Genomic DNA, 27,347 nt, shown 5'->3' on the forward strand with positions numbered 1-27,347 from the left:
TGGATGCTGCCACGAACCTTTTTGTGAGATACTGTGATATACTTTGGGGGGTCTTCTGAGGCTCTGACCCCCACATTGCTGGCGTGCACCCGTTGGTTTGAAGAACCCTGAGGTGTGCTGCGAGTTAAACCCGTGTGGATCAAGGTGACTGATCTTCCAGCAGCATCTTCTAGAACAGGAGAAGCTGAACGGATTGATACATAGTTTTCTGATAAAAGATTCAGTATACCTTGTAATTCCTTCTCACTCTGGGCTTAGGAGTCCACTGGGTGGTCTGATCAGTGATTGACATCACTCCTTGTATGAGTTTGCATGCAGGGCAGCTGTCAATCATTAAGTGGGACTACCCACCGGGCTCCTAAACCCAGAATAAGTACAAATTATAATTAATGAATTGCTAGTTATTCTGAATCATTTTCCACAAAACTATACATCAATCTGTTTGGCTTCTCATGTTCTCAAACATGCTGCCTGCAGATTGGACCGCATCATCAACATGATAGGTTTGCTTTAGAAGGGTTTTTTGGGACTATAATGTTCAATTCATTATATAACTAGCCCCCGGTATATATAAATCAGCTAGTATTATCTTAGTTCGTTATTCCTTTCTGTCTAAAAAATTCTCTTCAGTTGGGTCATGTGATCTCATGGTGACACCCTGGGAATTACTTGCCTTTCTGTTCTCTCAAGGTGTCACCAGAGGTCAGTCACTAGAACTTCATGTATGATGAAATTACATGGACTGTACCACGCAGTAGGCTCACAGAAGGGGAAAAAATTCTATCACAGTTACTGGTGATGATTAGAGGCTCCAGTCACACAGTTATTATGACAGAAATAACAGTAACTGTATACATATAGATTAAAGACTATGTACAGCTTTGCACTCTTATTTTCTTTAATCAATTTGTCTTTGGAAATGAAAACCTCTTGTAATTAGTTTTCATTAGAAATTTTTGATAGTTTAGTTTCTATGCTTGCATTGTTTTCCAAGGCACTGCAGACTGGAGGAATGACATATTAGCAAAATCAGTCAGTGAAAGTAAACTTCTCAGCCCCTCTCCATGCCTGCACCCCTCTGTGAAGGAGTATACTGTGAGAGTACACATTACACAGTAAGGGATTTGTGAGACATGACAACTCAGGGACTTTTTGCAGTGACAGGATGATGGCAGCACATTACATTTGCAAGTTGATGTGAGTCTTCCACACATTGAAGCACAGTCTATGGAAAGCTTTTCTGTCATTGTTTATTACATTCACTCCAAGTTATAAGTAGTAAAAGGGGATAAAAAAACTTGCAATGCATCTGGAGGGAGAGACTTTATTGCAGAGGGCTGTATAACAGTGTTGGGAAATGCTGATCATCTCACCAGCCCTCATGCCCCAGCATGCTGCACCTTCTAGTACTGTTATGCTCTGCTCTCTCCATTCAGATCATAGTACAATTAGTCTCTGTTTTTAGTGAAACTCACCTCTCACCACCTTGTCATTTGATCTACAGATAGCACAGTACTGTAATCAACTGCACCATGCTTATGTATTCCACCACCAATTTATCCCCCATTGGTAAACAGTAAACACGATAGACTGATAGCCTTGTGTAGTATTTAGTGGTTGTGGCTATACAGCCTCTGACAGAGGAGAGGGGAAGGGGAGTTGATCTTATGGTCTTTAATGAGATAGACCAGCTGATCAGTACTGGAAATGCCAGGCAGCCAGAAATCTCAGCGGAGAACTTGACCTAAAGCAAGTATGAGGCTTTCTAAGTGCATCAAAACGAAAACTCAAAGTAGGTGTGATGAGACGTATAAGGCCATGTAATGCTCCTCTGGGAAATTTAGTATGAAAATGGGAGATGGTACAATGCCTCTGTAGTACCACCTATTAGAAGGTAGTAGAAGGGGAGGAGCTTGGTGATGCAGCTTATTTGTCAACTCTCCATACAGTTCTGACTAGGAAATTCCACACCAGAAGATGGCCATCCATTCAGCAAAGATGAAGAGAGAAACATCATGTGCACCCTACAGTTGTCTAAAGAGGGTTTGTGATTTTTGTTTTTTTAGCCTTAAATAGTAATACAATTTACAATGCAGTGTATATAAAACTGCGGTTACGCCTACTAACTTATCGGTATACTAAAATATGCCCCTTTCATCACTTATATGATATGACACAATGTTACCACATTTATTTCAATGTGTTTTGTTTTACAAATAAAGCAGGCTACAGACTGAATGAAATAAAACCCCTCTACAATGTAATCACACAACCAGTGGACAGTGACGGTAAAAGTCTGATTTACTTTCTGTCAGTGAAATTAAAGCTTAAAAGATTAGGCCTCATGCAAGATAGCCTTATGGAGGCTGGAAACATTGATCGAAATAAATAAATAAATCTTAATCTCTCCAATAAACAATTCTAGCGGGATATTAAATTCATTTTTCATGAAATTTGTAGAAAGATTGCCGAATGATACATTAAATTATTTGCCATTATTTTGTACAAAATTAATATGTTTTCACTTAATACCCAATACTTAGGATTTCTATTATCGTTATTTACAAATGTATTGATTTTTTAAATCAGGAAATAAATTAAAAATAAAAGTGTATATTAGTGCGGCTTATCTTAAAAAAAAAATCAATCATATATAAAAACATATTATATATGGAAGGCATTCAGCAAAAAAACCTGGTTAAGACAGAACTCTATCAGGGCATATTACTGGGGTTATCTTTGTTTGGGACCCTTCTATAAGTCTGGGCTCACATGGCCATAATTGGAATCCACTTGCAGAGACCAGCACCGGATTCCAGCTGTGAGCCCAGCCATGACCCAGCCAACGGCCACAATTTTTACTCACGCAGGCGGTCATGCGCAGTACACCTTTTTTGTTGCTTATTTTTCCTGCGCCGTCGCTTTGCCATAGTGCGGATGTAATTGTGTATGGGCTTTGAGTATATCTGTGACCATAAAGAACAATGGGATTTATGTTGCAGATATCCGTGGTAAAGTAGCACATGCTGCGTTTTATTTTCCGCGAGTGGATTACACAATTCCGACCTGCTAATGTGAGTGGAACTGCGTAATTCAATGCATTTGATTATTTCGCATATTACCATGAAAGATACACTCGCAGAATCTGCAATTGAAATCTGGTTGTGTGAGACCGCTTTATCCCGGAATGATGAGTCACGCTGTAAGAATGTCTCTCCTGTTCTGGTGGACCTTGCATACTCATGCAATACATTAGCAGTGATTCGTGAACACTACATTTTACATTTCTGGTCAGATGCAGCTTTCTCTGACAGTAAAGTGTGCATTTGCATTTGTTGTAACAACACATGACAAAGTACACCGTGATGTGACTTTTTTTTAACAAAAACAAGCGTAAAATGCAGAAGCAGTGTGTGAAAAATTAAAGGGAATCTATAACCATGTTTTTGCAGTCCTTACTGAGAGCAGCATGAGGGTACACGCATACAGGTGTTTTAACCCCTTCCCTCCCCATGACGTAAGGGTACCCTTACATAATAGGGATAGCGCAAGATCATAGCAGATCTCACGCTATCCCGCAGAGGGAGCTGGCTGTCACTAGTAGCTGGCCTCCCACTGCGACAGTGGGGGGGCATCGGAAATGCGCCCCCTGTTAACTCCTTCCCTGCCGCGATGTAAGTAGATCGCGGCAGGGAAAGGGTTCACAGAGGGAGCGCGCTTCCTCTGTGACATTAGCTGGCTCTCGCGATAACATCGTGAGAGCCTGGCTGGTTGCTATGGCAACAGAACGCCAGATCGCTATAATAAGCGATAAGGCATGGCAGGAGAGAAGTCCTGCCATGCCTTATCGTAGCGATCATTAGTGCTGCAGTGTAAGTCCCTGAAAGGGACACAGATGGTGTAAAAAGAAGAGCAAAATAAAGTACAAAAAATAAAAATGTCAAAAAAATCTTCAAAAACCCTTTTCTCAATGCTTTTTCTCATATCAGCATAAAAAAATCCCCCATGTGTGGTATCGACGCTTCCATAACGACGCGTACAATAAATTGAACACACTTTTTATCCTGCACAGCAAAAAACTGAGGCAAAATTCTAATTTTTAGCATTTTGCTTTCCAAAAAACGCAGTAAAAGTGATCAAAACAAGCGTATGTACCCCAAAATGGGACCAATAAAAACTACAGCTCGTCTCGCAAAAAATAAGGGCTCAGAGAGCTCCGTCCATGGAAAAATAAAAAAGTTATTGGACTTTGAATGCAGTGATTTTGGAAAAAAAAAATAATTTAAAAAAAAAGGGGTTTTATTGTGGAAAAGTGGAAAAACACAAATAAATATAAGAATTTTGGTATCATAACCGTACTGACTGCAGAAAAAAATGTAGTGTGTCATTTATGCTGCATAGTTAACACTTAAAAAAAAAAAGCTATGGCAGAATTGATGCGTTTTTTCTCCCTATGATCATTAAAAAAAAAATAAAAGTTTTACAATGTAGTCTATGTAACTAAAAATGGTACCAATAAAAACTGCAGCTCGCCACGCAAAAAAACAAGCCCTTATACGACTGTGTCGACGGAAAAATAAAAATGTTATGGCTTTTGAAAAATGGAGATGAAAAAATATCAAAAATTGTTGCTTCCTTATGCCCAAAATAGGCCATGTCCTTAAAGGGGTTGTCCCGCGCCGAAACGGGTTTTTGTTTTCAACCCCCCCCCCCGTTCGGCGCGAGACAACCCCGATGCAGGGACCTAAAGAAAAATCCGCACAGCGCTTACCTGAATCCCCACGCTCCGGTGACTTCTTACTTACCGGCTGAAGATGGCCGCCGGCATCTTCTCCCTCCGTGGACCGCAGGGCTTCTGTGCGGTCCATTGCCGATTCCAGCCTCCTGATTGGCTGGAATCGGCACGTGATGGGGCGGAGCTACACGGAGCTACACGGAGCCCCATTGAGAACAGAAGAAGACCCGGACTGCGCAAGCGCGGCTAATTTGGCTATTAGACGGCGAAAATTAGTCGGCTCCATGGGAACGAGGACGCTAGCAACGGAGCAGGTAAGTGAAAAACTTCTTATAACTTCTGTATGGCTCATAATTAATGCACAATGTACATTACAAAGTGCATTAATATGGCCATACAGAAGTGTATAGACCCACTTGCTGCCGCGGGACAACCCCTTTAAGGGGTTAAAAGTTGCGCTCAAGATTTTTGGGCGGAACATACATTGGAGAGTACTCAGACATCCCGTCCATGTGCTGTCCGATGTGATGAACACAGCATATTGACCTGTGCTACTGTTGTCCAAAAATTGCACAAGAGTAGGACATGTAGCGATTTTTTTTTTAACTTGGAGTATTCATCCGAGTTAAAAAAAAAGCCCATGTGCACAATACACCAATTCAAATGAATGGGCGCTATCCCTGTCCGATTTTTGGGCCAAAAATATTGTCCATGTGCATTTACCCTATGGTAATGCCTGTCACACTAATTACAGTGATATGTCTGCTGTGTATATCTCTGCACTATTTTAAGGCTGGGTTCACACAGGGCGGATGCCTGTGGTCGCTAATCCTGGGATTGCCCAGCCATGTGGATGAGATTTCTCAGAAATCTCGTCCACACGGAATGGCAAATCCGTTGCGGCAAAGCCGGCGTGGATTCCCCGGCCGCAGCATGCCCATTCTTTTTTTTTTCTACCATAGAGGAGAGCGCGGCTGCAACGGAAAGGTGTGTGGCCAAGCCACTCCAAAACCCGCGGCTAAGTGCCACGGGTTTTGAAGCAGCACTTTCCCCGCGGAAATCTTGCAGTCTTTCACTGCACTCAAAACCGTGAGATTTCCGCTGGGAATACACCATGTGGGAACCCAGCCTTAGAGAACCTTCCATTTCATTAGTAGCAGCCACACAAAAAACTAGTCCTGCATATTCATGAGCTGCAGGCTGGCCACACCTGTCCCACTCTCCAGCTAGAGATTGGCAGCTGGCTCTCTATACAAAGTAGTAGGCAGACAGCAGTCAATCAGTGACAGGAGGGCGGGGTGGGTATAGCTAGCCTGCATTTCAGGAATAACCAGGACTACTTTAAGTAGTCCCCTATGCATGTGCTGCTACTGATAAAATGCAAGTTTCTCCAAAGCTACTGCACAGATCCACACAACAGACACACCACTCTAATCAGTGTGACTGTCACTACCTTGTGCTGCCCTCAAAGAGGGGTGCAAAAAGATGGCGACACAGAGTCTCTTTAAGTACACCCCGTGAATTAGTAGCTTGTAGAACCACCATAGCAGCAATAACTTGCAGTTATAATTTTCTGTATGACTTTATCAGTCTCTCACGTCATTCTGGATTCATTTTGGCCCTTTTTCTCTACAACATTACAACATTAATTTATTGAGGTTTGTAGGCGTTTGCTTATGAACAGCTCTCTTTAGGTCCTGCTACAGTATTTCAATTAGGTTGAGGTCTGGACTTTGACTTGGCCATTGTATCACCTTGATTCTTTTCTTTTCAGCTATTCTGCTGTAGATTTGTCAGTGTCTCTATAATCATTGACTCGTTGCATGTAGAGTTGAGCGAACATACTCTGCCGAGCTTGATGCTTGTTCGAGTATTAGTGTACTCAATGGTGCTCGTTACTCAAACGAGCATCAAGCCGTGTTCGACCCCGCACCAGTTTTTGGCTCCTCCCCACTGTGACGTGCCTGTCTTGGCCTCTCCCCCCCGCAACGCAGCACGCGTCATTGGCAAATCGTTTTGTCTGGTAGGCAGGAACCTAGGGCAGGCACCTCTAGAATTCTTTGGCATACAGAGGAGTTTGTGGTTGATTGCAAGGTATTCAGGTCCTGCAGCTGAAAAACAAGCCCAAATCATCACCCTTCCACCACTGTGCTTGACAGTTGGTATGAGGTGTTTGTGCTGATAGGCTGGTTTTTGCTAAATGTGGCGCTGGGTATTATGGTCAAACATCTTTGGTTTCATCTGTATGTCTTGTTGTTTGTTTAGATGCAATTTTGCAAACTATATGTCAGGGAACTGGGGTCTGGGTAGCTGGGAGTCCCTGAAAACTTCCCGCAACCGCTGTCCTCACCTACTTGCCCCCCTAAGCTAGGCCCCAGGGCGACAACTGGATGACAGTCCCTAGACTCCCCAGGGATGCGGGGCAGAGTCAGACTAACAGACAAATACAAGAAGCAAACAAACACACAAAGGCTGGTCAGGCAATCCGGGTCGGCAATGGAAGAGAACATGGTACAAGGGGTCAGGCGAAGGTAAGTCAAGTCCAGAGCAGGTAAGTCAAAGCAGAAGATTAATACAAAGGAACACGGGTGTAGCTGGAGACCAAACATACACTGGCAAATACTGACAGGAACTGAGGTGTTTAAATGCCGTCAGAGCTCCCGCCCCAGCAGTTGATTGGGGCGGGGAGCCTGACAGCAGCAAAAGCCAAAACCAGGACGCTGGAAGAACAGCCCCTGGTGCCTGCTACAGACCGGCAGGCGCGCCCAGGAGTCATGGCAACAGGAACGCGGTGTGGGACAGCACCCGCCACATCTCCAGCAACCCGACTAACTAGGCGTATGCCCCCTGCGCACGGGAGCATACAGCCGGAGCTGGCATACCGGGTCACGGTGGGCAGGAGAGGTCACAAAGACTGGGGCCCCCCTGTGCCGCACCCCCGCAGCCCAGGTACTAGGACCGGTAGTGCAGGCACGGAAACCCCCAGAGCCACCGGACCTGACACTTTAGCTGTGCTGCCAGGTATTCTTGTATCTTGTCACCACCATGAAGTAGGGGTGGAGACAAGATTGCGGTTGCTTAACAGGTCGGTGACGCCCCTTTATTGTGATTGCCTACGCAGCAGCCTCCCCTTTCTCAGCCTCATAGGTCCTGGCACTGAGTGTTGCCACCGGTGCCCTGCCACCAGCGCTGCTGTGAGTGTGGGCGCCCATCTTCCCTTACGATGTCCCCTTAGTGGCCCCGCTGTCAGTGTCCCCGGGGCCTGTTCTGTGGCACCTGTGGTCCCCTTTACCGGCCATTGTGCCCTGCTGTTAGTTGCTCGGCTCTTGATGCTGTGGGGGAGTACCTCGTGGCCCACTGTCGACCATCAGTCCCCTTATGCTCTGGTAGAGAAGGCAGCCGTCAGATGCGGTGCAGAGTGACAAAGGGGTGCGTGATGCAGTGGGAGGAGAAGGCTCGCGAACAGACCCGCCGCAGCATCTGAGTGCCGCTGAGATGGCTGATGCTGTGTGGGGGAGAAGGCTGCAAACAGAGGCAGAGGTCCATCTGAGCGCTGCTGAGCGCCGGAGGGGCGGCTCATGTAGTGCTGGAGAAGCTAGCGAAGCGCTGGTGGGGCGAACTGCAGGATGCTGGTTGAGTGACCAGAGCTATTGCAGCCGGGGACGAAGCTCACAGCCGCTACAGCGGGTGCAAATCAATGGGCGCACGACGGCACCCAGGGACAGCTTCAGCCTCTGTACTGCCTTTTGGCTGCCGCGGAGAGTTATGGTTAGGGGTTAGTTTTCCTATTAGGCTTACATTTATAGCCCTCCAGGGCAGCCAAATAGCAGGACAGAGGCTGCAGCTATAGGACCTTCAAGGACTTTACAGAAGTCACCCTATCGGGAGCTAGGGGTGTAGAAGAGAGGCGTTCCTGCATCCAAGACCTGTCAAGCCCCCAGCTTCCGGGTGGTGACAAAATACAATAATACCGTGCTGCCATGTTCTTTTTTGAAATAAGAGGCTTTCTCCTGGCAACCCTTCCAAACAAGCCATACTTGTTCAGTCTGTTTTGCTAATTGTACTGTCATGAACTTGAACATTTATTATGCTAACTGAAGCCTCAGTGTCTGAGATGTAACTCTTGGGTTTTTTTGCAATTTCTTTGAGCATTGCATGGTCCGATCTTGGGGGAAATTTGCTCGGACGTCCACTTTTGCGAAGATTGTCAATTATCTTGAATGTTTTCTACTTGTGAATAATGTTTCTCACTGTAGATTGGTGGACTTCAGATTGTTTGAGAACAACCTGATAACCATTTCCAGACTCATGGGCAGCAACAGTCCAAGATTATTGCTGATGTCTTTCCTCCTTGGTATTGTGTAACACACGCCTAAATGCTCCCGACTAGCAAACTGCCAAAACCTCTGCTTTTATAGAGTAACACTTGCTGATAATCATAATCAAGGGTATTACCTATTCCTCTCCAGGCAGTCTTCTAACGCCATTTTCTCCTGGCTGTCCCATGGCAATAGTATATGAACACTCGCAGCGAGACAGCCTACTTGCGCAGTCTCGGCAATAGCCCGTCATGTGATTCAGTATTCCCTGCTAGGCAGTGAACGCTACGTCACTAGTGACCGGGTACATTAACCTGCAGGAAGGAGACTGCCGAGAATGGACGCCTCATAACAGGAAGAAGAGGATCCGGCTGGCTGGAGGTGATGTGACCCAGGTGACTGGAGGACCAAGGAGAAGATTGAGGAGGAGAAATGGGGTAAGAATACTGCCTGGGGAGTAATGACATAGCCCCTTTAAGGGTCTACTGAAATTTTCACACATTGCTTCAGCATTTTGGCCAAGTTTTTGTTAAGTAAATAATGACACGGTGTAAGCTATCATGTGTTGTTGTACATCGGAGGTTGTATTTACCTTATTTTAAGACCTTCTAGGGCCCATATTTTGAATTCAAAGAGGAAGTCCTCAATTTTTCTCATGGCTGTAATTCCAATCTTTAAGCCCTCTACAAGTGCATTGTTAAATATATTAAACAGAAGTGGTCCTACTGACCCCTGTGGTACACCATTGGTGACTCTGAACATATCTACGGATGTACCCTTAATAACCATTCCAGTTGTTAACTCAATAGCACATACTTTCTTCTAGTCTTATCTTTCTCATTTTATATACAAACCTTTCATGTCAATCTAAAACAAAAAGAAAAGGAACATAGCGCTCTATAGTATTCGCTTTATCCTACAAAAAAGCCAACAGTGTCTGCAAGTTTATGGCGGTGTGCAGACATGATCGGATTGTGTTATGTGAGCACAATAGCACTGAAAGCTTTTGAGATCAAACATTCCACTGCTGCTCTGCCTGCAGACCGCAGCCATGAGAGACAAGTAAGTAGCCAAAGGATGCACAGAGAATAATAAAATACACTCATTGTCAAAAATAATCAAACACCTAGAAGGAGTTGTCAGAATCAAATGAAACTTTGTCTGTGCGATTGTAACATTGATATAAGTAAGTGATTACAATATCAGAGCAAAAGATCATTTATTGTGGATAACTGAACCCTGTTGTTCCGCCTCTAGCTTGGATACAAGATGTGATACAGGCAGGCATGGAGGCTCTAGTACACTGTTATATCGCCTCTAGCTGAGATACAAGATGTGTTACGGGTGGGCATGGAGGCTCTAGTACCCTGTTGTACTGCTGCTAGCTTGGATACAAGATGTGATACAGGCAGGCATGGAGGCTCTGGTACCCCATTGTACCGACTTTAGCTTGGACACATGATGTGATACAGGCAGGCATGGAGACTCTAGTACACTGTTGTACCACCTCTGGCTTGGATACAAGATGTGATACAGGCAGGCATGGAGGCTCTGGTACCCCATTGTACCGACTTTAGCTTGGACACATGATGTGATACAGGCAGGCATGGAGACTCTAGTACACTGTTGTACCACCTCTAGCTGGGATACAAGATGTGATACGGGTAGGCATGGAGGAAATGTGACAATGTTGTGCAGGCATTCCTGTGATACCCTATCTGTGTGCAGTCAAACATTATAAAACTGGAAGCCCTGCCATAAGAGGAATATATGTGGCTGCAGGATGTCCCCTAAGTCTCCAAGCCCAAACACAGCCACTGTCAGTGCCCAAACTAAAGCTGGATTCGTTGCTGAAGACAACCTAGTTCAGTCTGTGGTGGTTCAGTTTCGTTGTTAGCAATACCACGGCAAACGGAGGTAAATATAATTGGCGTCATGAGACCAAATGTCCTTCAGTCAAGTCCCTGGAAATGTCTCTGACAGACACAGGGACCTGTAATAGCTGGAGCGGCTTGTACTCGTTGGCTGATCAGACAATTCTCTTTACTGGTGGTCTGTTGAAGGCATCCGGAGCTCTGTCACCTTGTTTGCCTTCATATAACCACTGGTCCCAACATCTCCTAACAGTCTGGTCAGAATGGCCCATGGAGTGTGCAATTCGTTGATACGACCATCCAACTTCTTGCCTTCCAATTAGACACTCCTCTTAAACTCTGTTAACTGGGCAAAATGTATTTGATTTCATCAAAGAGGCATCTAGCAGTCAACAAGCTCTACACAAGTGGAAGAAGAGGCCAGTACACACAAGGAGCCTCCGAGACCCTTTTATAGGCCAGGGGTGAAACCACTTTTAGGTCCTCAGGTGACAAGACCGATCTTCTAATCACACCACAACTCCAATCATTTACATGTCTGCCTGAGATGGAACTGCATACCGAGTTATGCACCAAAAAAACCCCTTCTTTCTAGATGCTTATTTTTTAAAATTTTGACAATGAGAGTAGCAGCAAGTTGAATAAGGTAGTTCACAAAAGCAGGACATATTCAAATAATACATTTAAAAGAGATTTAATAATACATTTATTGATATACAACACATAGTATTCGTAAATGCATTAATTGACCCAATTCTCCTTCTGTGAACAGGACCTGAATTTTGTTATTCTCTTTTCACAGATACAAAGGATTGCCATCTAGAACTTTGCTCCTCATAAAAGCCGATTATGTTAGTTTTTTAGGATTGATTCCTGATAAGCCTATGTTGATGCTGTGTTATAAGCTTATTTTCAGTGAGATACTCCAGGATAGCATTTCAACCCTCAAATATTTTGCCCACAATGAAACATTTTGGTTAAACTTACAGGCCTATAGTCTCTTGGCTCACTTTTTGACCCCTTTTTTGAATATTGGCACCACATTTGCTATCTGCTAGTCTTGTGGTGTATTTTTTAATAATGTATAACCTTTAGGCCTCATGTCCACGGGCAAAATTGAATTGTAGAATCTGCGTGGGTCACTCAGAGGAGACTCGTGCTGCGTCCAGACAGGTGAGAGGATGTCTTTTTTGGCCTCATGGCTGCGGCTAGAAACCGCTGCGGAATTCTGCACTGGGAATCCATGCGTGCCCATGGACATGAAGCCTTAGCGTTCATTTACATGAGTCGTTTGTGTCATTTTTTTACGGTAATTACTGCAAAACCCCAACATATCTGTAAAAACTACCACAATTCTCCCAAAAATTGTGGCAATAAATGCTACAAAAATGACTCATGGAAATGTACCCTAAAAAGAAATGTACCCTAAATTTAACTAGAGGTTTCCTTCACCTAAACACCTACTTAAAGAATTGATATTTGATAACCGGCTAGTAAAAATAATAATCCAAGTTATTTGATAGAAGGAAGGTCATATGGGCAGAAAATGATGACCTTGAGAATGAACCCTTAATTGTGGCTATAAGTAACCAGGGATTTAATGATAACAAAAAAGGCAAAAAAAACATACAGGTGAAAGTTACATAAGTTATGAGACCCTGGAACGACTTTGCTGATTTTTGATAAAAATGCATCCCAGCTTTCAAAGACTTGTGGCCTTGAATGTGAAATACTGTATGATAATGGAATAGAAAGCAAACAGAGATTAAAGGCATAAAGAGACAGAGAGTGAAAAAGGAGCAGAACAATGAAGGAAAAACATGAAAGCCACAACCCATTCAGCCTACTTAAAAGTAAGTGACACTTACTATAATGATAATAGATGGAAGTTAGAAACAAGAAAAAGTAATCCCAGTTCATCTTCAGAGACTATTGAGTACTATGTTACTACCGAGCATACTACGTCAAAACTTTTTGTGAGTCATTGACAACATGTAATCTATCTTTTTTTAAATGTGCTATTTCTGGTATTTCTTACACTTTACAACATTTGATTTCATCCATTCTGTATTACAGGTCATTATGTTAAAGGTTATTAATATTGTGCCCACTGGTGTAACTATAGGGGATGCAGGGCATGCGGTTGCACCCGGGCCCAGGAGTCTTAGGGGCCCATAAGGTCTCTCTTCTCCATATAGGGAGCCCAGTACTATGAATAAAGCATTATAGTTGGGGGCCCTGTTACAGGTTTTGCATTGGGGCCCAGGAGCTTCAAATTACACCTCTGATTGTGCCCATAGCCTGGTAGGCCCATATTGTTCCTCTGTGTGCATTCACCCACAGGTTGAGAGAGGATTTGACAGCTGACCCTGTCGACCTTGAGACTGATAACACGGTACGGAGAGTGAGTATAGCTTCTTCTATCAAGACCCTCGGTAAAAACAACATATAGTGTTTTTAGACGTAACAATTATTGTTTTCAAACAAGCGCCAGTGAACAATATTCGTTTGGTCTAAATGCAAGCCAACGACTAAATGGCCAACGAGAATCATTCGCTTTTCGTTCGTGGTTCATTTTCGGCTGGCATAAAAATCATTGTTGACTTCTTCTTATGTTTAACCATTGATCATTCAGTGTTTCACATATGAATATGAAACACTGAACGAGAAGTGAACGAAAAGTTCACGATGCCCAACGATGATTTGCCTATCCAAACAGGCTGCATGAAAGTCAACAAGCTAGTGGTGGACGTCACCAGCTCGTCCACTCATTCAAACAAGAATCGGCTCATCTAAAAGGACCCTAAGGCTGGCTGCACACGTCCGGATTTGGATTGCAGAAACCGGAGCGGGTGTCCGTCTCTGGATTTCGCAGCAGATACCTTCTATAGCATACTATGGAAAGGCATTTTTTTCCTGCCCACAAGCAGAAATAATTGCAATTTTCCCCTGGCAGGGAAAAAAATTGTAGTATTTTCTATTTGAAGGTGGATTTCATATGGACGGCTTCCACTAAAGTCAATGGAAGCCATCCGACCCGCGTCCCTTCCGCAATCATCATTATCACAGGATCCGCATCATTGCCTAGCCACGGTGTAGCATTATCTGTACTACACATGTGCGCCGGCTGGCATGTCCGCCGTACAGAAAAGAAGAATTCGGACAGGTACACGGGGTTCACCGGCCGGGCACAGGGGCGGATTCTGCTGCAGGATCCCACATGCGGAATCCGACCTGATCGTGTGCAGCTGGCCTAACTCAATCTCATGGATGACGCAGTAAATGTAACACTGGGTTTAGCCCATCTCTTCTTCCCCTAACTTTACATTATACAGTCAACTGAAGACAGAGTCCTGCTGATTGAGTTTTTTGCTATTATGGTTGTCTAAGGTTAAGAATAACCAACTGCAGGTTGATCAACGTTCATCTTTTAAATGGCATGGGTACTGCCTAATCCATTGAATTCAATAATTTAGGTGATGTTAAAAGAAATCCTTTTTGAGGCTGAATGTGATTTTTTTTTTCATGAGACAATCAATCAGCCGGCACCTCCACTATCCTGAGGAAACTAAAGTTCAAGTTGCAATGGAAACACAATATTCACCAACTATTTGTACAGCAAACTGAAACAAATATATAAAGTAAAAACTACAACTTTACATTTTAAAAGACAATTAAAAAAAAAAAGTTTAAACCATTGCTCATTGTCTTACCTGTCCCGCAAACAAGCCGCAGACTCCAATTATACATAAGATGTTGAATACAGCCGAACCAACGATGGTTCCAACTCCCACATCTCCCTTTGTGATGAACACTCCTGCAAGAGGGATTCTTTATTAGTTTGAAGAACCACAAATCGCTGTAAGTAAGACCGGTCTCATATGGGTATGTTATGGCACGGTACATCAAGAAGTAAACTGCACAGACTCCTACTAAGGACATTCGTAGACAAGTTGTGCCCAAAAAACACAAGGGCAACTTGCATTGGACAGCATATAGATACATGTCTGTGTGCTATCCTCATGAACCCTGCACATTGCATGTGATATTCTCGCCACTGAACATGCTATAACTGTTTTCACATTGACTAACAACTCGTGTAAAACGTCAACAATGCAAATAGCCTCATAGGCTAATATAGGGCTATTTGCTGTCTAGGGAATACATGGATAACACGTGGCCTGAAAATATTGCTGTGAGAAGGGGATCTTAGTCCTTAGAAAAAAACATTTGTATAGTCAAGTAAGTGCTCCTTCAGATGAGCGTATTCGAAAATCCGCACGTTTCAGAAAAACGTATTTGCACCGTAAATGAGGTTGATTTGTGCACTTGTCTACACACACTACTGCACTTTTTTGTGCACGCAGGGCATGTTTATATGTGTGTGCGACACCCCACCTGCCCTGATTTAAAAGGCTGGTTTAATATTGCACAGCATATTGTGCTTTTGTGCACCTCTATTAGACCGTTGCTGCACAAATACGTTGAAAGTTAGAGCCGGTCCTATTTTCTTGCCCGTGCCTGAAACGTGCGCAGAAAAAACATTAATGAGAACAACCCTATTGACATCAATGAGTTCTAGTCTCTGGATATTGCACGTGTATATTTTACACTCCCAAAAATGTGCGCAAATACGTTCGTCTGAAGGAGCCCTTAGACCGGATTCACAAAAGTGTAAGCGTATCAGCGCGAGTTTTTACGGAATGAAAGTTGCACATTTGCACACGCAACTGCATTTTTTTAATGTACTTCTTAGGCTAAATGCTCGCGGGTGGAAATTCAGCTGCAAGATTTCGCACAGAATTTCCGCCATTGCACGCTGCCATAGGATTGCATTTGTTTACGCAATTCTATGCAGACAGCCGTGATTTGACCACGTGAAAACTCATGCGGTAACAAAATTGCGGCATGTCCCATTTCTGTGTGCCAGCCGGCACATGACATAGCGGAGTAAGAAGACAATGGACGGGTAAGCGAGAGGTCTATGCAGGCGCACAGGTCACATCCAGCTGCGAGAATTTCACAGTTGGAAGCCAACCCGGCCGTCTGCATTAACCCTTAGACCCCATTTACACTTAAAGATAATCGCTTAAAACTTGCTCAAATGATAGTTTGAGTGACAGTTTTGAGCGATCATATTTGCATACTTTATAGTAGCTGAGTAGCTACTATAGAATATGCAAGCGGAGAGGGACACCGCCTCGGCCGCTAATAGAACAATACAGTTGTTTTGCATAAGAAAAACTAGCAGAGAGAATCTTATCGGCTGATAGCAGCTAATCACTCAATTCTAGCAAACTAGAATTCAGCGATCAACGACTCATTCACGAAAACTGCACGATGTCCCTGCATTTAGACAGAACGAGAATGGTTTAGAAGACGGCTTTGAGCGATTTTTGAGTGATTCTCGTTGTGTCTAAATGGGCCATTATACAGCGAATGTGAAAGATTTAATGATACTGAATGATGCTTTTGTGAATGAGCCAACGATCCATCTGCCTGTCTAAACAGGCTGAACAAGGGAAGGAGTTAGCGGTGATGTCACTTGCTCGTTCAAATGAGAATCGGCTCATCTAAAGCAGCCTTAGCCCAATATCTCATCCGCTTTCACTCCCCAACCTCCCCTAAGTAATGCATAATTGAGACCGAGAAGCTAAAATCTTACAGCTGCAAGAAAAAGTAAGTGAACCCTTTGGAATATCTTAATTTCCTCCGTATTGAGTGCTAGAAGTAGTGTGCTCAACAAAAGACATGAATGCTACAACTCTTTGTGTATTATTAGTTTGGTTTGATTGTTTGTCCATAATTGTGGCTTAGATAACAATCAGATCACATTTCCATTTCATTACTAATCAATGCCGAAATCCAGGTAAGTCGTAAGCGTTTATTTACTTTTCTTGCAACTGTATAGTGTTGTGTGGCAAAGTCTTCACATTGCTTTTGATGCCCCAGTGCCTCCTCATGTGTGGTGAGATGAAAAGCAATCACTGGTGAGGGTCATTTTCTTTTTAACAAACTATTCATTCTGCAATGTTAAAAACTGTCAATGCTTGCTTTATTTTCTTCACATCAGGTCCATTTAAGAGGTTTACGTTTTAGAAGAATGGTAATAACCGCAGGGGTATCCAACATTAGGAACATGTGACATTCCAACAATACAATAACTACTGATAATACTGGACAAAAAAGGAAGTGTTTGATTTTCCCATCTCCCTACATGGGATATAGGAATATAAGTACTTGATACTAAGATCTTTTGATTCTTCTATGTAGATACAAAAAAAACCATATTTTTTTAGGCATTTAAGAGCTAAAAAAAGAGCACAGCTCCGGCGATGACATCATCGAAAAGTTGAGGGACCGTCATGCCAATCACTGGTCAGTCTGGGCCTTTTACAAACACTTGAAAAAAAATTGTACTTAGCGCCTGCCAGTAATGCCAACTCTCCTCTTCACAGATCTTGAGAAAATATTTGCTGGAAACACTTTTGACTTATCCAAAGTACCAAATAAAACTGAAAGTTTTAATCACTGGAAAGGACCACAAAGTCGGGTCAATAAGACTAAGAGAAACCTAGTTAACATGATTTAGAATTGGACTGAAAGGCGGCAAAACTTGCCAAATGCCTTGATTTTGCTATAAATGATTTTCGAGACCACGTTAGTAATAAGAAGCTTGTATTATAGGCATACTCTGTAGAAACTAGTTTCCCTCCCACACAGGTACTAAGATTATAGTGATCTAGTCTTCAAACATTGAGGATAAGAATGTCCTATCGTACTAAGCTCATCATCATGATGGCTTATATTGCCAATCCCTTGCCTTTTTATGTTATGAAGAAGAAGACATAATGTCTCCCAAAACCTCCAATATTTACAGTTTTCTGTATGGCTCTACATAAAAACGTTGATGCATTTCCTATCATATATGTCACTTATCTGTTCCCCAAATCACAGTCTTTTGATATATCCGTCCATTTTCCCATTCACGGCTAGAACACCATAGCAAACTGTGCTATTGTATCTAGTGCCGACAGAAATGGTGGACTGATTAAAAAGTGACTGCACTTTTGTGAAACTTTTGACATGTCATAGAGACATGTCAAAAGTTTTGATCAGTAGGGCTCCTGCTGCTGAAACTGCCACTGATAGACACTTATACACCTCTATGAACCTTCAGCAGCTGCAAGGAGCCAAAAAGCAGTGAAGACAGCGTAGGCATAGCACTCGAGTAAATGCTGCAGCCCCTAGTTCTAGCGATCAGCAGGGGGACCACAACTGATCAAAACATTGGACAGGGCTCTCTGACATGTCAAAAGTTTCACAAAAAGTGCAGCTACTCTTTAAAAGTCAATGGGACCCCATCGATCTGTTCCTCATCCTCCTCACTGTGGGCTGACTGCGCCCCCTGCAGTAAGGAGGAGATGGAATGGAGCAATGGTCATGCAAGCCAGCTGCCGCTCCATTCATATTCAATGAGACCGCCAGAGATAGCGGAGTTGTGACACACAGAAATTTCCACAATTCTGAAATCACTGTGGGGGGTCAAGCAACCCCGCAGTGACAGGCATAAGGTGACATGGGAACCCCATTCTTAAGATTGGTCTCCTGTGGATAGGGAATAATTTGTGATCTTGGTACAAGCCCTTTAAAGGGGTGTTTTAGTACAAAACTATTAATGATGTATCTTCAGGATAGGTCATCAATAGGTAATCAGTGCAAGTCTACTGCTCTGCATCCCTGCTGATCAGCCAATTAAAGTGACAGCAATGCTTGGGTAAAGGGCCATTTAGACAAAACAATTATTGCTCAAAATTCACTCACAAGCCATCGTCTGAGCGATAATCGTTGCGTCTAAACGCACCACCATTGTGGACTGTTTGTCCACTACTCATTCATCGCTCATTTCTAGCAAGCTAGAAATCAGCAATGACTCTTATCAGTGCCGCATGCTGATTTTCTCAGAGGGCGGTGCTGATAGCATTCTTACAGCTGGTATCCTGCTGGGACTTCCTAGATTGTATAGTGATACATTGTATAGTGTACATTGTATTGTTACTGTGCCTGGTATTGCAGCTCAGTTCCATTCACTTGAATGGGACTGAGCTGCTCTCAGACTATGCGACCAATGAATGTGATGTCACATGCCTGAGAAGACGTTGCGGCACGCAATCGCACGCTGTGCCCTTTTCAATCAGCTAATTGGCAAGGATCCCAAGAGCTGGACCCCCGCTGATTGGTTATTGACGACCTTTACCAGAGGTGATGTTGCCATTAAAATGAATAATGAAATTTTTTGTTTCTATGTTACAAGAATGGTCTCATGAAGACAACCCCTGTCCATATGGCCTATTAGAGAACATGAAACTTCTAGATGGGGACCTTGTAGTCCAGAACAGAATGCAGAACAGTTAGTGTTGCGCCCATTCTGGCAGACTTGTCCTTGTATTACATGGATAGCCATACAGCACATCGCCCCAGCTCTGCAATTTGAAAGGGGTTGTCTCTTACGAAACAACCACTTAAAATATATAAGACACAAAACGAAGACAGGATATGGTTAGTTTAATTTGCATTTTTGGTTAAAATGTTATACTCTTATAGTTTGATCAACTTCCTACCATCCTAGGTCTAAAATGTCATAACAGCAATCTATAAAATCTGCTTTACTCTCCATTTAGCAAGTCTGCTTTTAATCATGTTTCCAAGAAAGTTCCCAGACAAAGGACAAATCCTATATACAATAGGAGTTCCAAAAGGCAAAATGTGTTTATTTTCAATTGTGTGCATAATGATATTTGGAACATTTTTGCATGCTCTCATTCAACCGGCTCCATTTCTTCAGAATGAGTTTTATTGGGCCAAATGAAAAGAATTCTTCCCAATTAGACCGAGAATAGTATAAACTGACATTGTGGTTATGTGTTCTCTGCATTGCTTTATGGCTTTAATGACTTGCAGTGTTTATTATACATCTGATAATGTCTGTGACAACTATGTATAGGGAATTAAAGTTATGAATACTAACCGAATGTATTGGATGCTATTTAGAATAACTGGTGGTCATTTATGACCAAGTAGAGTACTGGACATGCACATCTCTGGAAAGGTCTTCTCTACAGTCCTATGCCCAGTGAATCACAGGATCAGCCAACACCACACATCTATCTTCTCTTTCCATTGTAAGCAAGTTGACATGGATGGGATACATATAAAGGCTTGTGACCACTAGTCCCACTTGTTAATTCAAAACCAATGATGGCCAATTGTATTATGAGAGAATACCTAATCAACACTGCCACTCTTGGGAAACCCCATGATCACATTGTATTTATAGGTGAAATCCGGCATTCATATTAGGAAAGCTTTGAGCGCATACTGATGTAACCTTCCTTAAGTTGTCCCTAAACCCAACTTGTACCAAGATGTATGGGGTGGGATGTTGGAGTGATTTTCCAGGACTACACTACTGATGACCTATCCTCAGGAATGGCCATCAGTAGTTGATTGGCAGTTGTCCACTGCTCAAGATCCTCACCAATCTACTAAATGAAGATGCTGTGGTGCCGCAGCCTCTTCACAGGAATATGTGGTGTCACAATTATTAGTTACATAGTCTGACATAGTCTCAAGTAAGTGGGATTAGGCTGCATTATTGGCCACAGTTACTATACAATGTACGGTGTTGTGCCTAGTATGGGCTAAAGTGACAGTGGTGAACCCCTGTCGATCAACTATTGATGACCTATGGTGAGGATGAATCCTCAATAGCGCAGTTCTGGAAAATACTTTTATACAAGGTTAAAGCAAACCAAAAAAACATATATGACCTACAGATACAGCAACAGATACCATAGGATACCATCCATTGGACATTTGTTCTATAAGGATCTCATAATAAAAAAAAAGTACACACTTACTAGTTGGCTATGTTAAAAAATGTATGCATTTAATGTATACTTTTTCTTAGATGGCAGAAGGTTATATATAATTGAAATTATGAAAAATTCTATAACTTTTTAACAAGTTTATGATGGACACATCTGTATGTCGATTGTGTCCATAGCACCCCATTAACTTGATGGCTACAGAAAGAATATCCTTCTGGCATTAGCAGAGTGATATGTCAGCATACTTTTTTTACTGTATGCTAATGTATGGTAGATTACACTATTTCATACACAGACATCCCGTAAAAACGCATTTTTACAATGAGACCCTGTAGGCGACATAGACGATTGCACACCTATAGAGTGGCAAACATAGGAAAAAAGGATATATTGGAAGAAGGCTTTTCCTTGATGTGAAAACGCCTAAATTAGGTGGTCCTCTTTACTATTACCCGCAGTGTTTAAACTTCTCTGCAGTAGCTTTTGATCATGTATTAGATCAGATGAAGGTCCTGTTTTGGAGCAGAAACGTGAAGGCTCGAATTAATAAATTTCAAATCTTCTTTGCGACTCCTTAATCTGTTCCAAGCGCACTGTGGTCCCTGGCTGATTTTCCACACATCTTCACTGGTAATGTGACAGACTCTTCTGCTGTTGGCTTCTGGGGACCCTCGTACCAGTGTTTAAGGGTGAACATTCACATTAGATTTGTAGATGAACACATACCTATCACAGATGTAAACAGTTCTGGAGCTGAGCTGCCAGCGGCCATGAATGTAGCTCCAGCCACATCTTCACTGAGCTGCAATCTCTGTAGAGAAAGTGAGACATGAAATATTTAATCAGGAGGCTATAATGAGTACAAGATACTCCAAGTACATTGCATTGCACATTTATTTACATAATCATCTTTTTCAACTAATTCGAGTCAAAAGGATGTAATGCCCTTCTCCAACTCAAAAATTCTGTACAGTTGTATATAAGTATACAAAACAAAAGTATTTGAACATTGAAAGAACTTTCATAATTTAGCCTCTGTACATCACCATAACGGATTTGAAACAAAATCATCAATATGTTGTAGGCTTTATTTTACGGGATTTAAATGGCTATGCCTGGACTTTATATATCGATGACCTCTTTTTAGGATGTATCCTTGGGATGGGGTATTAATATCAGATCAATGGGGGTCCAACACCTGGCACCATCGCTGATCAGCAGCTCCGTACATTGTGTAGTGGCCATGAATGTAACTGTAGAGAGAATTTGTTTTCAAGAAGAAGACTATCAGATTCCGTGTAGTAATCTGAGCTCAGGAGAAATTCAAATCAAACCACTTATGTGGTATCAAATAATTTCTGCTTTATTCTGAAGTGGACAAAGCATATATAGTCTAAATGACATCACAGTAAAGATTATACCTCCAAAAATGGATAGAATATATGATAGGTTAAGATAAAAAATGCTTAACATAGGTTACACCTTCTAGGGTGTATCTATTACATACAATGAGACCACTATGAATTCAGGAGAAAGGAATGCATGTAATACTTTCCAGACCTATCCCCTGTGGTGTGTAGCTTCCTGTCTATAGATATGCATACATGGGGGGTCTAGTAGACTATCATCTTTCCTGAGAAGACATGGAGGCCTAAAGAAGGGATATATTTAACTCTTTCACTACTCATACCAGTATCATGCTCTACAATGCAATATAGAATAATTAACTGATACATTGATCTACAATTTTCTTAACATTCCCCACTTTAGATCAATACATCAACACAGTATAATAGTAAATACACATATATAATGACTCTACCACAGACCCCCTGGCTACGGCCCGAAGCTTTATTACCAGGACGCCTGGGTTCACACTTCAAGACTAAGTATATAATTATTTCATATAAAAGTATTACATTGATATCTATATATATAAAGTCATTCCACCAATTGTACCCACAATTAGGCCCGCCTCCAAGAGAAGCTTGGCCTTTATTTATTATGAGATTGATGCTCCTTTCTTCATATATAAATGATTGTCCATCATGATATAAAATCTTACTTATCGAAATGTCCATCAGTGATTTAGAGCGATCCTCCGGTACAATCAGAACGCACTGGAATCAAAATGTCACACTTCAAAATCATCAAAGAAAAATGGTGCTTTCTTCATAGAACTTTTAACCATCACTTGTCATAAAAGGTGGTCACCTGACCCAGTAAATCATCCTGTTCTTCGTCATCTTGTATATTTTGGAACATAGTTTTGGTGATGGAAGTGTTAATAAGGTTTTGTAATAGTCCTCGAATACATGGAATACAACAACAACCACAGAGTATTAGAATGGAGGCAAATACTGACATAGAGACTAATGTGGAGTATATGACTTGTGACCAGTGTCCGAACAAGTTTTCCAACCAGTCTGTGAATGGATCGTCTATGCCAGAGTTATCAGCTAGTTCATTTTATTATGCATTTAACCCTTCCAATGCTCGAGTAACACTACCATCAGGTGCCGTGTTATTAGGAATGAAAGTACAACAATATCCTCCAATCATTTTACAAACTCCTCCTTTTTCTGCTAGTAACATATCAAGAGCCATTCTATTTTGCCATGCAATGAGTGTAAGGTGTGTCCTAGTTGTTCCGCTAGGCCCTTGATTGCATCTCTTGTATAATTAACAAATCTCTGTTGGTTATAATATATATATAATCCAGTCTACATTTTTATTCACTGTTACCCACCATGCAAGAAGAGACTCAAACCCCCTGCAGCCATCCGATTTCTCGTCCCATACTCGTCCGGTACCCCCCTTGGGACCCCGATGGGTCAGAGGAACCTTTGGGAGAGGTGTTCCTAGTTCTCCAGACACGGCCCTTGCTGTTGCCCTCGGAGGTCATGAGGTATATAGGCATTATCAGTTGTACCAAGCACAATCCCGTTAGGGGCTGTACCTGGCACCTGTTCTAGGCCCGGTCACCACACAACCCCCACACGTCTGTGCGTGCCCTCTGTAGCTCAGGCCATATCCCAGAGACAGCGTGCCCTTACGGTTCTCCTCTCCGCACAGCATCCCTCAGGCAGTCTCCCATAGTCTGCCTCAGTCCCATTACCAGGTAGCGCGAAGCAAGTATAACCCCAGGATCAGAGGCAACAGCAGGCATTTGGTCCCCGCTCACAGGTGGAAACAGCAAACTCAATGTATAACATGGATCACTTATCTGTGGGGGGTAGGTACAGTTAAGAAGCTTAATCACACATTTTACGTTCATCACAGCGTGAGGACTTGTCATTAACTTTTATCTATCGTGGGGTCAAGTCTTTCTATCTCATATAATTATTAACATTCTCTATACACAATATTTACTGCATAACATTAAGATTCACACAACTACTACTACTCCAATCATCTGCAGTCGCTTGATCCTCCAACCTTAACAACCCCCCTCAGGAATTTCTCTTATCAAGGAGAGGTAATGGAGTAAGATAAACAGAGCTTTAACTGTGGCTGGACTCCTACAGATAACTGCAGCATCCTTGTGCTATCCTTCCCATAATAGGGACACTCAGCTCTCACATTATCAACAACTTCATTATTATTATATCTTACATGACATTATCACATTGAAAACACCATTTAACAATCAAAATCACTGCAAACCAATCACAGAACTGACATGTACACAAATAACAGCAAGAATGGACGTTCCCTGTTCACACAGGTTTATACTAAACTTCATTCCTGATCATCTTCATTACAGGTCTATTCATATCAAGCAAGCAGAGCATGGCTAGAGTCAGTCACACTCCCCCCCTCCCTCCCTCACTGAACTCTAAAGCTGAAAGGTGGGGGCGAGGGTGAAAGAAGCACTCCCATGTAACAGACGATTTAACCATTTGTGAGCTGACCCCATCTTATAGCACACACTTAATAAGATAGACAACATATCATCAACACACAGAGGACAGTGATGGAGGCTGCTGACTATTCCTATGCAGTTCAGAGAAGGCACTAATCACTGGTGTTGTGTACTACAAGTGCAAGCATTGGGATGCCAGGTAGAAGGTACAGCTATGGGATGTAAGGAGCCAAGATGGCGTCTGGGCGGCGGCCAAAGGTATTACAGCAGGTACTAAAATGGGCGCAGGCCATGACTAGCACTAAGATGGCCACCAGGGACGTGGCCTGACTAGGAGTACTATCAAGCCAGGCAAGCATCTAGCCACGCCTTACCCCTTTGTGTGCAATGCCAACAAGTCCCTCATCTGACACACATCTATAATAATCTTTGTGTATAGCGCCAACATATCCCGCAGCGCTTACATAGACAGGGGAATACAGAAAGACAAAAGTACAAACATTACAGAACCACGGTTACATAGTAATCAGGCGATGCGAACAATAGGGGTGAGGGTCCTGCTCCAACGAGCTTACATACTACAGGTAATGGGGTGATACAGAGGGTAAAGGGGCTGGAGATGTGCACTGTATGGCGGGGTGGAGATGTGCACGGTATGGCGAAGTGAAGAGTGAGGGATGCTATACACATAGACAAATGGTCAGACATTTAGCCGTGTGACGGCAGAAACGGTGTGACTGCAGGGCTGGTTTATGACGGCTAGCAGGGATTGCAGTCAGTAGGTCAGGGAGCAGATCTACCAGTATGGCGCTCGTCACTCCTTCTATAGAAGTTACACTCAGAGCTCTCCCAGCATCCCCCATGTGTCGGACGGCACCCCCTCCTGGTCTTATACTCCCTTCTGCATTGTTTAGCACAAATAATACAAGACAAAAAAAATTTTTTTTAGAGTAGATGGTAAACCCCTAGGCTGTGAACACTGTCCATATGAGTGCCACCATCCCCCCTGTTGAGACATGACACAGGCCATGGCTCAAAACTGCTGCACATCTGAAGAACGATTTAGGTAAGATAGCTTTTTTTTTTTTTTTTTTTTTTTAACGGAGATGTACAGTCCATCTACAAAGAGTGTATTCAGCATCTACAAGAGATGCCTCCTGCAGATCTGGTCTGAGTAACACCTTATGTGCCATCTCTCCTAGACAGTTGTGTGGAGGACCGTCTGAAGAAATAGGCAGTAAGGTGGATGGATGGAGCGTAGCACATCCCTAGGTTGTCAGGTGTGGCTGAGAGCAGTAGTGCCCTGCAGGGGGATGTCTAGGAGGACTAAGATATGAGTATAACTAACTGCGTACGGTACTCAGTGTGTGGGGGGACAGCACTATAGTGGCAGAAGGTCTGACTACCGCTTGTACACAGGCTGGGAACGCTCGGCCACTGGATCTAATCTGCAATAGTAGTATGCCAGCAGTCTGCTTCCCACGTGTTCCCGAGTTAACACAGAGGTGATATATCCTTCTCCTGAGTCAACAGTTAGCACAAAGGGCTTGCTCTAGTTCAGCAGCCCCCCAGACTGATGTGCCCACCAGAGTCTGTTTTAACCTGACAAAGGCTTCCTCAGAGGCCCATCTCACTGGATCCTGCCGGCTGCAGCCAGAGGGTCATCATAGATGATTCTGGTAAGAAGCGCTGTCAGAGATGCAGAATTTGAGATCCAGGAGCTATAGAAGTTTGTCTGTTACGATCGTGTGGGCAAGCAAAGCACGGAACCCACATGATCATGACCAAAGGGGACGCACACGGGTATCACCAGGGTCACACGGGACTCACACCGGTTTCAGGCAACTGACCCTGTGCTACAAGGGAGGATGATAGTGGCCCTACCTAAGCGGGGACATTGCCCTAATAAGGGCAGCCCAGCGGTCTTCGGATCTGGGCCCTAGCTGATCCTAGGAGCCACACACCAGAACAGGATGCATTCACATGCCACATGACAGACCCAGAATACACTGCATACAACATACAACCACTAGTAACAGATTGGAAGCTGAATATAAATACCAGGTATTGGTTGACATGTTGTACAAGATGTTGAAAGCTAGCAGGCCACTTCATGGCTCCTGGTTATACTGCTAGTCCCTACACTAACCAGGAGTCCAGCAGAACCGGACACCGTTCACACCGTACGCAGCCACAGGACAGGACACAGATAGCAGGACACACAGCAAGCTAACACAAAACTGACAGAATTTAAACGTACAAACGGACATGAACCAAGTCACACTGCAACCCTCACCAGACAAGCATTCATGACGGCCCACCTGATAGACTGACCAGGGGATTGGCTAGCAGACAGCACCACACCCAGCCAGCTCAATCATTAACCCTGTGAGTGCTGTGCTGCTGGAAACACAATAGAACAACAAATCCCAGCAGCACACGTAACATTCTCATTCCCAAAAAGGAGATCATTTGCTCATAGTTGTGGGACCTCCAGAATTGCTTGCCTACCTTCATCTGACAGGTTATACCCCAAATATTTAACCGTTTGCTGACCGTATTGGAGTTTCTACATGTTTACTTTATGGCCTTGCTCATAAATAAACCTCAAGAGTACGACTGTGTCCCTCCACAATGCTCTCCACTGTCTGCTGCTGACTACCA

General features: G+C 43.1%; 1 protein-coding gene across 1 annotated transcript in view; it reads right to left on the reverse strand.

Annotated features, from left to right (window-relative positions):
- The window catches only part of SLC24A3 (solute carrier family 24 member 3), a 327,458-nt gene that overhangs the window by 73,192 nt on the left and 226,919 nt on the right, over nucleotides 1-27,347 (reverse strand). Inside the window, exons 5-6 of the mRNA XM_066595769.1 lie at nucleotides 21,545-21,629; nucleotides 14,642-14,745 (exon numbers count right to left, since the gene is read on the reverse strand). Of these exons, the coding sequence (XP_066451866.1) occupies nucleotides 14,642-14,745; nucleotides 21,545-21,629 (189 nt within the window). The remainder of the gene's footprint in view (nucleotides 1-14,641; nucleotides 14,746-21,544; nucleotides 21,630-27,347) is intronic.

This window comes from Eleutherodactylus coqui, chromosome 3, assembly GCF_035609145.1.
Source record: "Eleutherodactylus coqui strain aEleCoq1 chromosome 3, aEleCoq1.hap1, whole genome shotgun sequence".
In the NCBI taxonomy this organism is placed as follows: domain Eukaryota; kingdom Metazoa; phylum Chordata; class Amphibia; order Anura; family Eleutherodactylidae; genus Eleutherodactylus; species Eleutherodactylus coqui.